Raw genomic sequence first — 15,842 nt, forward strand, 5'->3', positions numbered from 1 at the left:
TATTGATATATAATGATATATATGACATTCCTATGAACGATTTTCACACAATATTTACTAGATTGTGGGAAATAGTTCTCACTCACTTGACTGATAACAGTGACACCTAGCGGTGGATATGTAACGACGTTTGTTGACCAGACGGTTATGCCATCGTTTTTAATCATTAACTTGAAAAACAAACTCAGGATTAAGTTGTTTGTAACATATATGCTATTAGAAGAGAGATTTTGCAGTTATCCATACCTCAGTAAAACCATAGGACAGACTTGTCTTGAGAATGGCAGTAATGCAACATCAAGGATGCAAGCTGCCGTTAAAACCCAAAGAAGAAGAAGAAGAAGACTTGTCTTGAGATTAAGATGCCGTCGGCACAGCAGGTGAGTAATCTTCATCACAGGCCTGAGAAAAACATATATTATTGCTTATTAATTAACCAACTATTAACTGTTTGAGTGAGTGACGTCAAAAATTACCCGATGGTTTATTTGCACGAAGGAAGATTTAGCCTACTTTAGAACTTAATAAAAGTTTATGAAATCCAAATAGCCTAGTGGTATAAGTTTCATATCAAGATGATAAACGCATAACATCAAGATGTTAAAGTTTTTAATGTTGTTTAGGCCTGTATGTTTATGTCGTGCTATGATATGATTTAACATTACATTACATATACAACATTACATGGTTTGTAAACCAAGTGAAAATTCATAAGTCAACACCATTGATGAGTATTTTCTCAAAAACGCAGCTTGAAATCGCTGGTGTTTCTGAGGCCACAAGTGAAATTTAGAATGCACTTTAAAATTTTGGTACTTACTTTTAGAGCCTTACAAGGACAGGCGCCTTGTTACTTCTCTGACCATACAGACCATTCACGTCGTTTAAACGGTTAGTTCACCCAAAAATTAAATTTCTTTCATTAATGACTCACCCATATGTCGTTCATCACCCGTAAGACCTCCGTTCATCTTCAGAACACAGTTTGAGGTATATTTTATATTTAGTCCGACAGCGTATCTAAGTGTATGCACACTATACTGTCCATGTCTAGAAAGGGAATAAAAACATCATCAGAGTAGTCCATATGAGACATCAGTTAGTTAATTAGAATCTCTTGAAGCATCCAAAATACATTTTGGTCCAAAAATAACAAAAACTACGACTTTATTCAGCATTGTCTTCTGCGTTTGTTTTCAAACCTCAAATAAACGCCCTGTCCTAAATGGCACACTTCATGTGCATTTCGGTCTTTTGGACTTACAATGGCCCTTGATGCGCACTTCAGCTGAGCCCGCGAGTTTGCGAGCTACGCAGAGGACTTATTCTACCCGACAGTCAAAGAGACATTACGTCGTGAAAGTGCAGACTCTGAGGAAGACCGTGAGGGTTAAGTGTGCCATTTGGGACAAGGCCAAAGATTCAAACGGTCATGAATCAGCTTATTGATTCATAATTCGGATCGCCAATGTCATGTGATTTCATGTAATGTTTGTTTAAATGTTGTGTATTTCCTTCTCTATGGAGCTAGAAATATGACAAAATGATCTGAATTTGAATTGTATAAATCTGAATTATTGACAAGTGTAATCTAACAAAACTGAATATTATGTTGCATTTTACATAGTTCTGAATTTGAATTTTTTAAAATGTTGAATATAGAACCTTTGAAATTGAACACATCTGAAATGTTTTTTTGTGTCGAAATTGTTTAGACATGTATTTTTAAACAGCAGATATTTTGTTCTGAATTAATCGACTGGAAATATTCAGTTTTTGAAAATACAGATTCAAGATTTCAGATGAAAAAGAAATTCAGATCATCAAATTCAATATTCTAAAATTCAGATCATCAAATTCAATATTCTAAAATTCAGATCATCAAATTCAATATTCTAAAATACAGATCATCAAATTCAATATTCTAAAATTCAGATCATCAAATTCAATATTCTAAAATTCAGATCATCAAATTCAATATTCTAAAATTCAGATCAGAAATTCAGATCTTACAGAAAGTAGGCCAGAGGTCATCAGGGAAGAGTAAAGGATGTCAGAAAAATCCAACGGAGCACCATATCTGATCATTTCATTTACTATTTGTAATGGAAGAAAGAGAAAAGATCAAACAACCCCTTTATACTTTTTTGTTTATTTTAGATTAATGCACAGAAAAAGAGATTTCGGCTAGATTTCTCATTTTTCGTGTGGTTTACCGCACAATTAAATAAGGTTGGGTACTGATTAATATTTTATATATCAGATAAACATTTTTTTCAGTGAAACGGGTTAAGTTGCACAGAAAAGTTGCCTGATCTAGAACCTGCCCAGTACAGTTTAAGAAGCGGTAGTCTTCTACTGCTATAAGACTACTATTTTGTTGAACAGACCTGGGCTCAATCTGAAATCGCCCCCTATACCCTCAATACCTGCAAAGAAGTTTCAAAATCCGGCCTATCAGGTAGAGTACAGAGTAAATTGTATGTACTGTACAGTGTATTGGGGGGATTTTTGGTGGTATAAATATATTGATTTTGTAGTAATATTCTCATCAGTGTTCTATCAGCTTTTACATAGGCCTACTTAAATCTGCATATTTGTGATATTTACCCCAGGGCGTTATGTCATTTTATAAAGGCCATATTTTTAAATCTTATTAAATGTATGCATTTCATGTTCAATTCTTACATTTGATTAATAAATGCAGTTATATTAGTAAGACACTAGGGCTTTTACCAATCAAATTAATTAATTTAAACTGCAAAAATAAAACAGCAATGAATAATGTTATGAGATTGATGTTCTAAATGTTTGAATATACAAATAAAAAAATGCAATGATACTTTTAAACATGAAACTAAACCGCCAATAGGTGGCAGCAAGCGATCGTCTTAATGAGTGAGTCATTGAGTCGTTCATTCAAATGATTCATTCAAAACGCTGATTCATTCAGTTCAAAACACCGCGCTGAGTGTTGTTCCTTTGGAACTATATTCGTCGGTGAAATCATAGTTGAAATAGAAAAAAAAAAGGTTTTTGAGTCTAAAATGTAAGTACCTAATAATGAATTATGCTACACAATTCACGATTGCAATGTAGCTATTTGAAATCGTTTAGATTGCTGCTCACTTGTTTTGATTTCTCCATAATGTCTCACAAAGAGACAGGCAGCGCCAGCCTCAACGCGACTTTGTTACCAGAGATACACTCCATTATCAGTCGCTGTTTACATTGAATATAATAATAAATAAATTATCTGGTTATTTTAATGTTTTATTTGTCCTGTCGGGAAAGTAAAACCCTCTTTGATTTGTCCCAGAAAAAGATAATGTGGAGCCCTTACAGTCAGCCCTGTGTGTTCATTCATGATTTCTCTCGTGCTGTAAAGCGGAGGTGATTGGTTCATGTCATGAGCGCTGCCGTTTGTTTGAACCGAGGGCTACAGTGATCTGTGACTGTCACGCCATAGACTGTTAAAAAATAGGTCACGCATCATTAGAGCATTTCCCATTATTATTGTTAACAACTTCACCCCCCACCCCCAAAAGAAAACTCATTCATCTACATTCATTCACTTTTTCGAGTTAACTGTATTAGTGGACTAAAGTAGGGAATAGTGAGGGTTTATGGGGGCGATTTTGGATTCAACCCTGGAGAACGACAGATGACGTCAAACGCTTAGATTTTCTTCACTAATCAGCGATTTGTAAATCACGCACGAAAAATGAGAAATCTAGCCGAAATCTCTTTTTCTGTGCATTAATCTAAAATAAACAAAAAAGTATAAAGGGGTTGTTTGATCTTTTCTCTTTCTTCCATTACAAATAGTAAATGAAATGATCAGATATGGTGCTCCGTTGGATTTTTCTGACATCCTTTACTCTTCCCTGATGACCTCTGGCCTACTTTCTGTAAGATCTGAATTTCTGCGATCTGAATTTTAGAACATTGAATTTGATGATCTGAATTTTAGAACATTGAATTTGATGATCTGAATTTTAGAATATTGAATTTGATGATCTGTATTTTAGAATATTGAATTTGATGATCTGAATTTTAGAATATTGAATTTGATGATCTGAATTTTAGAACATTGAATTTGATGATCTGAATTTTAGAATATTGAATTTGATGATCTGAATTTTAGAATATTGAATTTGATGATCTGTATTTTAGAATATTGAATTTGATGATCTGAATTTTAGAATATTGAATTTGATGATCTGAATTTCTTTTTCATCTGAAATCTTGAATCTGTATTTTCAAAAACTGAATATTTCCAGTCGATTAATTCAGAACAAAATATCTGCTGTTTGAAAATACATGTCTAAACAATTTCAACACAAAAAACATTTCAGATGTGTTCAATTTCAAAGGTTCTATATTCAACATTTTAAAAAATTCAAATTCAGAACTATGTAAAATGCAACATAATATTCAGTTTTGTTAGATTACACTTGTCAATAATTCAGATTTATACAATTCAAATTCAGATCATTTTGTCATATTTCTAGCTCCATACTTCTCTTGTTGTAAAGTACTTGGTAATTTTTATCTGTGAAAAGTGCTATACAAAATTTTGAAATTTTTATTTTATTTTATTTTATTTTACTTACTTACAAACTACCTAGTAATCACATGCTGGTCGCTTTAGCATATCATTAACTATGCAGGGAAGGGATGTCTCAAGAGAAGCCAGTTTAACATTAGCAAAACATTATTAGCTGTATAATAATAGTCAAGCAAAAAAGGCTTATCATATTAATTACCGTCGTTAACTTATGCCATACCATAACAATACCATTGTACTGCGTTTACCTCAGTGTAAGCTGGCAGAGTCTCTGAGCTCCTAGTGAATGGAGGCGGGGCTATTTGCATATTCATTGTTCTAAATGACGCAAGCTATTTTAAGGCATGAAGAACATATTTATAACAGGACAAGTCTTATAAATATAATTTTGGTGATCAAATATGCGTTTTAAGGGATAAATTTTCTGACTGCAGTGAAGAGTTTTTTCTACCTTATACAGACAGACAGGTGGAGAGAAAAGGCACAATTATAGTCATAAATGTAATGACAGTGACGCCTGCTGGTGAACATGAGTACATATGAGTCATTTTCAACTCAGGATGTGCTTGTCATTTAAGTAAGTATTTATAACAAATGCCATTGTTAGGCGTAGACACATTATTAATTATACTTAGATTATTTTTATGACTTAAAAGTGAAGGATTGAAAGTTATTTTACCTGAGGACGCCAGCTTGAAGTTAATTTCAGAACTATTTTCATATTCATGTGTGTGCTCTTTCCACCCAAAACGATTGGTCTACCAAATTCAACACTAATCCCAAACATGGTTTGTTTCAAGAAACACTTCGAATATTTCATAATGAATTATTTCAAATTCATTTTAAACAAAATACATATATTAAGATATTTGATTGGACATGAATGAGCTGTCCTCGTATTTAGCTTGATTTTCTGAAAGAACGGTGGCGCCATCTAGCGGTGATGGAGGGAACCGCGTGCTTCCTGCTGCCACCCGCCACATGATGATTGAACTTGCGTTTCGGCTGCGCTTAGAAGGCGTGGTTTTATCTCACTGACACGCGCCTAACATTCTTTCATTGATAATCCGTCGAGTGCACTTACTAGTGCACGAGCTGCGCGTCAATAGCCCACTAATCAAACGGAAAATGATGTGAGAGACGCACACGTACCAGGTAGGACTTATTATGCGCGTGTATTCATATCTGCAGCAGCTAGGGATGCATCACAGTGAGGAATTTGCCAACAAGGTCAAGTTATGGGATTTCGATAGGAGTCAAGGCAAGGATTTGTATGGGAGGGGTGGGCTATTTTTGGGGGGAAATCATTAAACATCAAATATTTTCTAATGCAAAGCTTTTTCTGATATTTTTCATGGTTTTCTTAAGATAATGGTAAGTATAACTAGCAATTTCTCAGATTTAAGAGGTATAACCAATGAATCTGGGTTTAATTAATGTATCATAATAATGCATTGTGCCATAGATTTTGGTCTGGCTTTTTGTCTGAGTATGTGTGTAGGTCAGGTTTTGTATTGTGGGGGGGACCAAATGCACCCACAAGGATAGAAAAACTTGAAATCAGCTACACTGTGGCCAAATATTTTAAATTATGTTTTAAACTGTACATTAAATTCATAATGCAAAATATTGAGTGTAAGGAGATTGAATATCATTTAAGGGTAGGAAATGTGTGTGCGTGTGCACTCGTAACCTAATTTAAAGACGACTCTGCTAGTGTTTGCAAATAAAACGTGAGTGTCTCTTTGTAAATTGTTGCATGCACTGCAAACTGTCGTTTTATTTACTGCCCCAATCAATATGCGTGACTTAGTCCTATTAAAATTGACTATTTTTAGGGTCATTTGTGAGTCCTGTGTCCACCAGTTTCCAAAAAAAAGAGGCATTTCTCTGCCTGAAGTCTGGATGTATGCATGCATGTTCTTGGATCTCCTGGATGTAGAAATTAACATGTAATACGAGCCACTGAAACCAGAACTTAATAATATTTGATAGCGTGTTCCCCACCCCCATCCTCCTGCAGATTTGACCGTCCTCCGAGAGGCTCTCATCAATGACAGGTCACCATTTGAGACTTGGTGTAATTGACTTTCATGCTTTTGTCAGACAATTAGATTAAATGTTTCCGCAGTGGCCAGTGAATCGCACTGGCGAAGTGTTTCATTTATTTATTAATTGTGTGTGTGTGTGTGTGTGTGTGTGTGTGTGTGTGTGAGCGATGGCGCACAGTTTTACACAGACTTCCTCTGATGTTTTTTATCAACTGAAAAGAAAAGAAAGAAAATGTAAAATATTTACTATATTATACACCATAACTATACAAACTTCACCAAAAGTCCTTTCTGTTTTGTTCATATATGCAGCGGATGGGTTTGTCATTGGCCAATGCCAATAGCAGGGAGTCCAATGGTTTACATAATTGTCTTTATGTATATCAAATTTAAGATGTCAAATTCATTTTGGAGCTGTTGCATGCTAAAAGCATCAGCTGATTAATCTCTGTCGGTCTATAAACAAAGTATTCTTAGTATGATAATTAGATAATAGTAAAATTAGCTGTTGCCTTAAATACATTAAAGATGGCATAACACACACAGTTTCTGCTAATCATGTCAATCTTGAGTACCTGTAGAGTAGTAGTGCATCCTTCATATTTCCGAAGAGTCTTTAGATTTATCATATTTATAAAAAACAGATAAGCTGAACCGATTCTTTACGAAAACAGCCGAACTCGTGAAGGTGTGCAGTGGACTGAGCTAAAGAAACTTAAGCACACACACACACACACACACACACACTCCGTGGATAACTTTCGATTCACGATATGTTTGTGTTGTTCACATTATATGCACTTGCGTGCCAAATGCAAGCGAAACAGACATTTGATGCAGTTTAATTTGCCGCCTGCGGGTTTCGACTCCTGACAAACAAAACAACTCCGTTGCTGCTACATCCACTGTTCCCTTAACGCTGGGTCGTTTGAGAAACTGAACAACGTTATCTTTCCCTCACAACCAGAACATTTTCTTTAGTGACATTGTTGATTTTGTGGTCTAAAAACAAAATGACAGCGCTGCCGACGGCTCCCGTAACCCGAATGAATGATGGATGCGCTCTTGCTCGCGAGCGATCTGGTCGATGTGTGCATGTGCTCATCCGGGAGAAGTGCACATACAAGGAATTCTGCCTTCTATGACATCATAAAACGTTCCGAAACGTATTCAAATCCTTAAGGAGTGGATATGGCACAGAAATACTCCGTCATACGTCCAACAAATTTTCTGAAATTTTGCCCATATTTTAGCATGAGAATCATCTTGAACAGTGTAAATAAGTCAGGATGCATGAAAGGGCAGAATATGCTCAGAATACTATAAAACACTGAATGCATTTGCAGGCTTCATTGGTGAAACTATCATTGTTCAGTGCTGTTGCTGATCGTTTCCCTAAATCAGCTGTGGTTTGTGTTTGACTGTCAGATTTCCATTTTTGAGGCTCCTCGGGGCTATTTGAGCTACTAAGGTCAAACACAGAATAATTGCTCACCAGCTCTTCAGAATAGAGAATGATACAGAATATGGTGGAATGAATTTAAAAATCAAATTTTAAAATGGACTTACTGCCTTTCTATGTACTAGTAAAATTGTTATAAAATATATTGCTAGTTATATTCATACACTCTTAAAAATAATGATTACAAAAGTTTTTTGTTGTTGTTTTTTTTTTTTGCAGTGATACTGTAGAAGTTCCTTAAAGAACCTTTCAGTGGTCAGTTTTTAATAATCAGATGAAACTTTTACACACTAGAACTTTTCGTGGAATGGAAAGATTCTGTGGGTTCTAAAGGTTCTTCATGGAACCATCAATGCCAATAAAGAAATTATTTTTAAGAGTCTATTGAGAAAATGTGTTTTTATGATTTTGCTGACTGCAATGCGTTTCTGATCTATATCATTTGCTAATGAATAGGATGGATGGAGCATCACATACCAATGAAAATCTCTAAGATTGCTTGAATATTCCCAATATATCAAATGTAGAATTAATTTGGCACTAGATCTGTCCTTCTGAATATTTAATAATATGAAATGTAAAAAAGAATGCGTTTTGTAGCTTTTTTTGTCATATTGTCTGTACATTTGCATTAGTAGTTTTTACATTACATGTACATGTGTCAGAGTCAGGATTGAGCATTTTTCTAAATAATTTATAAGCCTGTGTTGCGCAGTGTATTTGGTGTTACAAAAACTGCTTTTATATTGATATAATGCTTTACAGAACAAGTAAAGGATGACTTTGGTAATGGCTTATGATGGATTAGTTGTACTTTTGTTTCATTTTATTGGAGCGTCTGCTGTTACAGTCATAAATCTCAAACATTTACACTGCATTATTGAAATGTTCTCATTTTTTACCTGTTAGTTCTGTTCCCTTATAACTGTATATTATCCTGTGAAGCTACTTTGACACAATCATGATTGTAAAAGCGCTATATAAATAAAGTTGATTGATTGATTGATTGATATATATTTAACAGATAAACACACAGTTTATTCATAATGATCACAAGAAGACAGCAGTTGGTATGTCTTTTCTTGTGTATCTAAAATTATTTTTATCTCTTTGCTCTAGGGAAGCCTTGAAGGGGACAATATCAGGCTTTCAGAGGGGAACCAATTTGGAATATTTTGATTTTGGATTTCCATCACATAAACAGGATTCAACATGGATAATGTACCAAACCCAAAAAGGACTGTCACTGTCCAGATGATGCCTCAGCTTGCCAGTATAGATGTGCTGGGAAATAAAGAGTTAAATGCTAACTGGGACATTGAGCCAAAGTTAACCTTAAATCAGGATCATCTCAATTCCTCTATCAAAGATTCTCACACCACTCTTCTCGGAGGGACTGTCCTTGAAGACAAAAACATGCCATCCCATGGCAGTGAAGATCACAGGCGACCTCAAAACAGTCACGTAAACATTAAGACCTCGGGTCAGTGTGCCAAGAGCACTGAAGGTAGAAAAACTGATTGTGATATGAATTTGAATACAAAAACTGTCCTTTCAACATCCAGCCCAGCATCTACAACTACATTTAATGTTGACAAGGAGGAAAATGGTAATAGCACAACAAAGACACTTGAAAATGAACAACATGAGCCCAAAGCACAGCGCAAGGTATCAGTAGTTCAAGAAACTAGTGTTATCAAAGAGACACTGCACAATCAAACGCCAAACGAGTCACAGGCTCCCAGTACCAACAATACCATCAAGGGCATTTCACTTTTATCTGGATCAAAAGATGTGAGTTGCACCACCAGCATAAGCATCAGCAGTACACAGTTTGAAATGGTATCCACTACCAATGCTCCTAAAGCCAATCACTCAGCGAACAAAACATATGGACCTGTCCCTGGGACAAGAATTCAGACACCACAACCACATGAGAGCCATCACATGCCTGTTAAAGAGGACAAATGTAGCAATGACTGCATGAAGAAGGATTGTAAACGACCAGGAACCTCTCAGGAGACATCTGGACACCCATTGGTGTCTTCAGCTCGTGATGCAAGTCACTCAGTCCACGCGGAAGTGATTGATGAGGAGGTCCAAACGCAGGGAGCTGCTCCTGAAGAGCAGAAGCAGGTCCACTGTAAACTCTATCGCGAGGCATCTACCATGAGTTCGGCAGCTGAGTTTGGCACACAACGGCATGATGTGGAGGTGCAGGCGGTTGCTACGGTCTGCAGTCAATCTACAGCGACTAGCCCTAGTCTTCTGTCTCTACAACCCCATCAGAGATCAGTTGGCCTACTACCTGAGGAGAATGACAATATAGCAGTGGTTGTTGAGGTGAAGACCACCTCAGAGGTCCCATCTGTCATTACATCCAGTACGATCATCCCTGGGAAGCCTTCACAGTCGGACACAGTGATGGTGCATGTAGATGCTGACCTTCAGGAAGAGTCCAAGCTTGGGGCCAAGTCTAAAGAGCCTCAACAAAACAGCCAAACAGGACTTACGCCGCTTCAACCGGTTTATCAGATCAATATCGAGACTTGCAGCCAAAGCAAACAGTCAAACGATACTACCGGTCACCTTCAGAGCCAAGGTTCACCTGCGGTCTCCGCCTCTGGCCCTCATAATGTGGCAAGTGTGCGGGAACCCAAGAAAACATCTGCTCAGGTCTGCCACGATCTGCCAGAAAAATCGGCCAAGCCTCCAGCATCGAAATCCGAGGAGACAAGTTCCGCAAAACCTCCAACGGGCATCGCAATGACCACTCCTCCAACATCAAGCTCCACACCACAAAGTAAAAAGACAGAGCGGCAACAGAAGAAAGCATCCAAGATGAAGCCTGAGAAAGACAACCAAGAGGACGAGAAGGCCAAGCAATCCAAGAAGAGTGTAAATGACGTTGTGTGGGATGAGCAAGGCATGACATGGGAAGTATACGGAGCGTCTGTGGATCCAGAGTCATTGGGATTTGCCATTCAGAGTCACCTGCAGTGCAAAATCAAGGAGCATGAGAAGAAGATCATCTCACAGACGGTTATCAGAAAATCCTTGTCTTCGCCTCCTGGCAAGAAGAACAAGAGGAGGCAGGTTAACATCAACTTCAGGTCCATGTTCCAAAATGTCCGCCGACCCAACTGTTGCGCACGGCCTTCAGTACTAGAATGAAAGATTTGGTTGTCATTAGCCGATTTTCCACTGTCGGGGCAGTGCGAGCCAGGGCTAACAGTGTGCTGGGCGAGGCCAATAGCCAAGCACCCGGCCCAAAATCAAGTTGCATTTCCACTGTCAGGCCAGTAGCCCTGCAGCGCTACCCTAAAAAGCACACTCCATTAAACATCACATAACCCCACCTTTTCACCAGCTGAGCTGACTAAAACCTAGCTAGTTTGCAAAATTAGCATGACAGAAGCGAACGTTTGGATTCAATGGCCCTGTCCCAAATGGCACCCTAAACCCTCACGGTCTTCCTCTGAGTCCGCACTTTCACAACGTAATGCCGTTTTGACTGCCGAGTCGAAGTCCTCTGCGTAGCTCGCAAACTTGCGGGCTCAGCTGAAGTGCGCATCTAGGGCGCATAGCAGCCGCAAAGGGGGCACTCTTCAGCACCCTTCTCTAAGCTTAAGTGACGAATGGGACATCCTCCGGTCTTGTGGACTTAACGGACACGCGCACGCAATGGCCATTGTAAGTCCACAAGACCGAAAGTGCACATGGAGTGTGCCATTTGGGACAGGGCCAATGTTTTTTACTTAAAGACTTTCCAGCATCGATATTTTACCAGTGTTTTACAATAAAAAATGTTACAGTGACAGCAATTTATTAATTTGTGTCAGGAGTGCACATCAATTATGCTGAACCTACGGATAACAATGTATACCAAAATGTCTGAATTTAAAGCGCCTGAATTTAAAATAAATTTATTTCATTCTAAGCATACTACAAATCCATTAACATATTTACTGACATATCGCCTGAATCTTACTGATATAAATATTATAATTAAAGTTTATTTGGAGTACTACTTTATTACACAGTGCACATTTCTTAATATTAAGCCTAAAATGTGTTTTAATATCACTATTAATAAGGATATGATATCTGTATAATATCAGTCTTTAAATGAAAGCGCCACTTCCGGATAACTAAAGTGCATTTAAGTACAAAATTAGTTGTTCCAATTTAGCAGACTTTAAGTAAATAAGTTTAGTTTATCAACAGAACAATTGCAGGGTATTTATATTTTCAGTAGGTGAATCAAACTGGTATCTACCAATTCACATAAAAAGACAATGCCTACCTATTCAATTGCACCTGCTTCCATTTATTTCCAATATTGTTTAAATCCCTTTTTCTTGATTTACTGTGAGTTCCATGTTTTACCATGCCTAATATCGTTCTAGATCACTACAATGTGCAATAAGTGTCTCAAGTAGTTGTCAAGCGAACGCACAGAGTAGCATTATAACATAACTTTCAACACACTCAAATGTACGTAATATGCAATGAGCGGAAGCATTGTCTGAGGCATAATAAAAGCTCCTCTGCTCTCGAGCCGCGTGTCTCGCGCTTTCATAAGCAATCACTCCAGCGTCCTCGTTCGGCTCCATCGGCTTTCAGCCCCACCTAGCTTCATACTACAGTAACATTAATAAATCTGTAATACATTAGCTCATCAATGAATATATTTTCTGCCCGAGTCTTGTCGGATTCTTTTCCACCAGCTGTAGAGGTGAAGACAACAACTCCCATGATTCCGCGAAATCAAGGCGTCATCAAGCTACACCTTTGTTTTAAATAATCGACCTCTAGCGGTGAAACTTGCATATTGTGCCTTTTATTTTCCATGACATCATGTAATCTGAGGAGGTTTGAGCGATCTCTCCCGTCTCACTATACTGCTATCGTTTCAGCCAGAGCAACAGAGGGAGTTCACGGGAAGAAAACCGGAGTTATTAGTGATACGAGTTAACCGGAGTGCATGTTTTTGCGGATGCATTACGTTGCCTTCACGTGCTATCTGAAATGTCCTACTTCCCACTAATCGAGTCATGATTACGAGCTTACCGCATTCAAATTTTGACTTGAGTTGGTGTCCAATTTTTTAAATAGTCCTGATTGGCTTCATCATTCGGTCTCCTCCCCACCAATCAGCTGGTGTGTGGTGAGCGTTCTGGCGCAATATGGCTGCCGTTGCATCATCCAAGTGGATGCTGCACATTGGTGATGGTTGAGGAGATTCCCCCTTCAATGTAAAGCGCTTTGAGTGCCTAGAAAAGCGCTATATAAATGTAACGAATTATTATTATTAAGTATTATTAATTAAATAGGAAACTAGTATTAACGATAATCCAGATAGCATGTGAAGAAAGCATTAGTCCGGCATCAACAAAGGCACAGGGAAGAGACAGATACAACATTAAACCAAGTAAATACACAATTATATTCATATATTCGCCTACGTTTTTCAAGCAGTCTGGTATTTTCTCATAAAATGTGTTTTTATTAGTCGTGATGATTCGCGTAAGTAGCCTTTAGAAGAGTATGTCTGCCTACGGTGATCAGAATCTCCATTGGATCACACGAAAGAACTATATTTCAAACTCTCGCTGGTAAGTTGAGCTGAAAACTGTTTTAAATGTTGAATTTAGCTGGCAGTCTGATATAATAACATGGGAAATGAGCAGCGTTGTTGACCGTCTCCTGACTCGGATAAACTCCGCCTTTGTTCATGAACACTCCCCAAGCCCCAGTCGGCCCGCTATGGACCAAGGTTTTCGGCAGGCTGAAAACCACTGGCCGTTACCCCCGAGGAAAGCCCGATTAAGCCCTGGAAGTGACCGTGGAAATGTGACTTCCCCAAGCACAGGCTAGCTCGCTTTTGGCCCAAAAGTGGAAACACAGCTATTGAGAAGTCGATGTGATCTTCCATGAGACAAGCATGCCGGGAGATTTCTCTCGTTTGTTTCTCTCATTTGTTTAATATAGAGACTAATGGTGATTTGAGTGTTATGTGGAGAACAGAAAATATTTTTAGATAAAGATGAAATTATTTATGGTGATAGTAAAGATGTAACGATGTTTAGAGTGCTATGGCAATAATTAGAATATAATAGTAATGATATGTAGTAATCTGCATGTGTATTAGTTGAGAATGGCAGTCGTTTAACCACCCAAGATTATGCACTGTACTGATGAGCAGATGTATGCATATAGCCCTTTTTACTAACTTTGTTTAGTTCTTACTTATTAGCCTAGATATGTTTGGTATATATTTTTTTTGCATAATATTATTTGTAACTTTGTTGATTTGTTGTGAATATATATATTTTTCATTTAGAAAAAAAGAAAAGAGCTTCACAATGCTTATCATCATATTTGGTGTAAACTGAGCCTGTTTATGATTTTATATTAAAATGGTTTGACAAGCATTTCATAGCATTGTCTTATCCCATCAAATTTTGCGAAGTGTATATTACAACACTGACACTGTTCATTAATATCACTCATATTAATGAAATAGTGATACTGATGTGACATTTAAAGACACATCAGGGATTATTTTGGGGGTCCTGCTACATCTGTAGAGTTAGATCTCATGTATGTCATTTGCAAGTGTTGTATAATGAAAAACAGATCTTCATCAAACCAAATTTAGATCATTTAAGCTTCAGAATGATCTCAGAACATGTTGTGCACAGCTTCCAGAGGCCCTATAACTCACGATAAATATAAAGAAATGCACATTTTAAAATTAATCCTTCTCCATTATTCATAGCGTCATTAAGACTGCTAATAGATTCCCTGTGGATCTTAGATTTGAACTCGCTGCCACCCTACTGGAGATCTGCGTAGTTATTAGCGCAATTTTACGACATGGTTGCGTATACTGGCCCAATCAAAACAGACGAAATCCAGATCTATATGATCTTCTGGTCGCTAGATATGACTATGGTCTTTCCTTCTATGGTGTTTCACCTGTTTTATTGTCTTCCAGGTGAAAATCTTAAATTTGATCACTTTGAAAAGCAAAGACCACATCATGTGAGGCATAATTAATGTAAAAAAATGGTGTGAGTTATGCTGTATAAGTACTAATGAATAGCCAATATCCTAGTAACATGCATGCTAACAAGTAACTAATTAATAGTGAGAATTGGACAATAAACTGAAGTGTTACCATGATTTATTTTTAAATAGGCTAATAATTTGTCTTGAGAAAGAGTGATTTATTTGATGTGCATACCAAAAATATGTTTATGAAAGCATTACTTTACATTGGTCATACACTCTTAATTATAACGTTTCCAAAACATGGTTTTCAACGTGAGACCATAGATAGGGGAACCATTTTTGGTTCCCAAAAGAACCTTTCAGTGATCAGTTCTTGAAATATTTTTGTATGATGAACATAATTTTTTTTTCTAAAGAACCCTTTCCACTATAAAGAGCCTTTAGTGGAATGGAAAGATTCCCAGGATGTTAAATTAAGGTTCTTCATGGAACCATCAATGCCAAAAAGTGTGTAGTTTTTAAATGTCCCCCTGTAGTTAATAATTTTATCCCCTAAAGCTTATTTTTGATCACTAAAATGGCATATTTAAATGTTTTTTTTCCTGTGAAAAACAGATTTATGCCTTAAAATAGCTTGAATATAACTCTACACCCTTGCTTTATTATACGCGGATTCGTGAATATGCAAATGAGCCCTGCCTCCACTCACTCACACAGGCTCCTATACAAGTCGATGAAT

At 37.3% G+C, this 15,842-nt stretch overlaps 1 protein-coding gene across 3 annotated transcripts; it reads left to right on the forward strand.

Annotated features, from left to right (window-relative positions):
• Positions 1 to 359: 359 nt before the first annotated feature.
• On the forward strand, positions 360 to 14,520 carry gprin3b (GPRIN family member 3b). Of its 3 annotated transcripts, none has more exons than XM_067440950.1 (2): positions 360 to 380; positions 9,203 to 14,520. In XM_067440950.1, exon 2 carries the CDS (start codon positions 9,296 to 9,298, stop codon positions 11,255 to 11,257), a length of 1,962 nt encoding a protein of 653 aa, XP_067297051.1. In that variant the 5' UTR covers positions 360 to 380; positions 9,203 to 9,295; the 3' UTR covers positions 11,258 to 14,520. The 3 variants fall into 3 exon arrangements, with proteins under 3 accessions (XP_067297051.1, XP_067297049.1, XP_067297050.1); XM_067440948.1 differs by lacking the exon at positions 360 to 380 and adding an exon at positions 5,572 to 5,725; XM_067440949.1 differs by lacking the exon at positions 360 to 380 and adding an exon at positions 5,872 to 5,944.
• Positions 14,521 to 15,842: the final 1,322 nt, after the last annotated feature.

Source organism: Pseudorasbora parva, chromosome 4 (assembly GCF_024679245.1).
Source record: "Pseudorasbora parva isolate DD20220531a chromosome 4, ASM2467924v1, whole genome shotgun sequence".
Classification (NCBI taxonomy): Eukaryota; Metazoa; Chordata; class Actinopteri; order Cypriniformes; family Gobionidae; genus Pseudorasbora; species Pseudorasbora parva.

Excerpts from the sequence above, each read along its gene's own strand:
- gprin3b (XM_067440950.1), top strand. The coding sequence starts at position 9,296 with ATGGATAATGTACCAAACCCAAAAAGGACTGTCACTGTCCAGATGATG.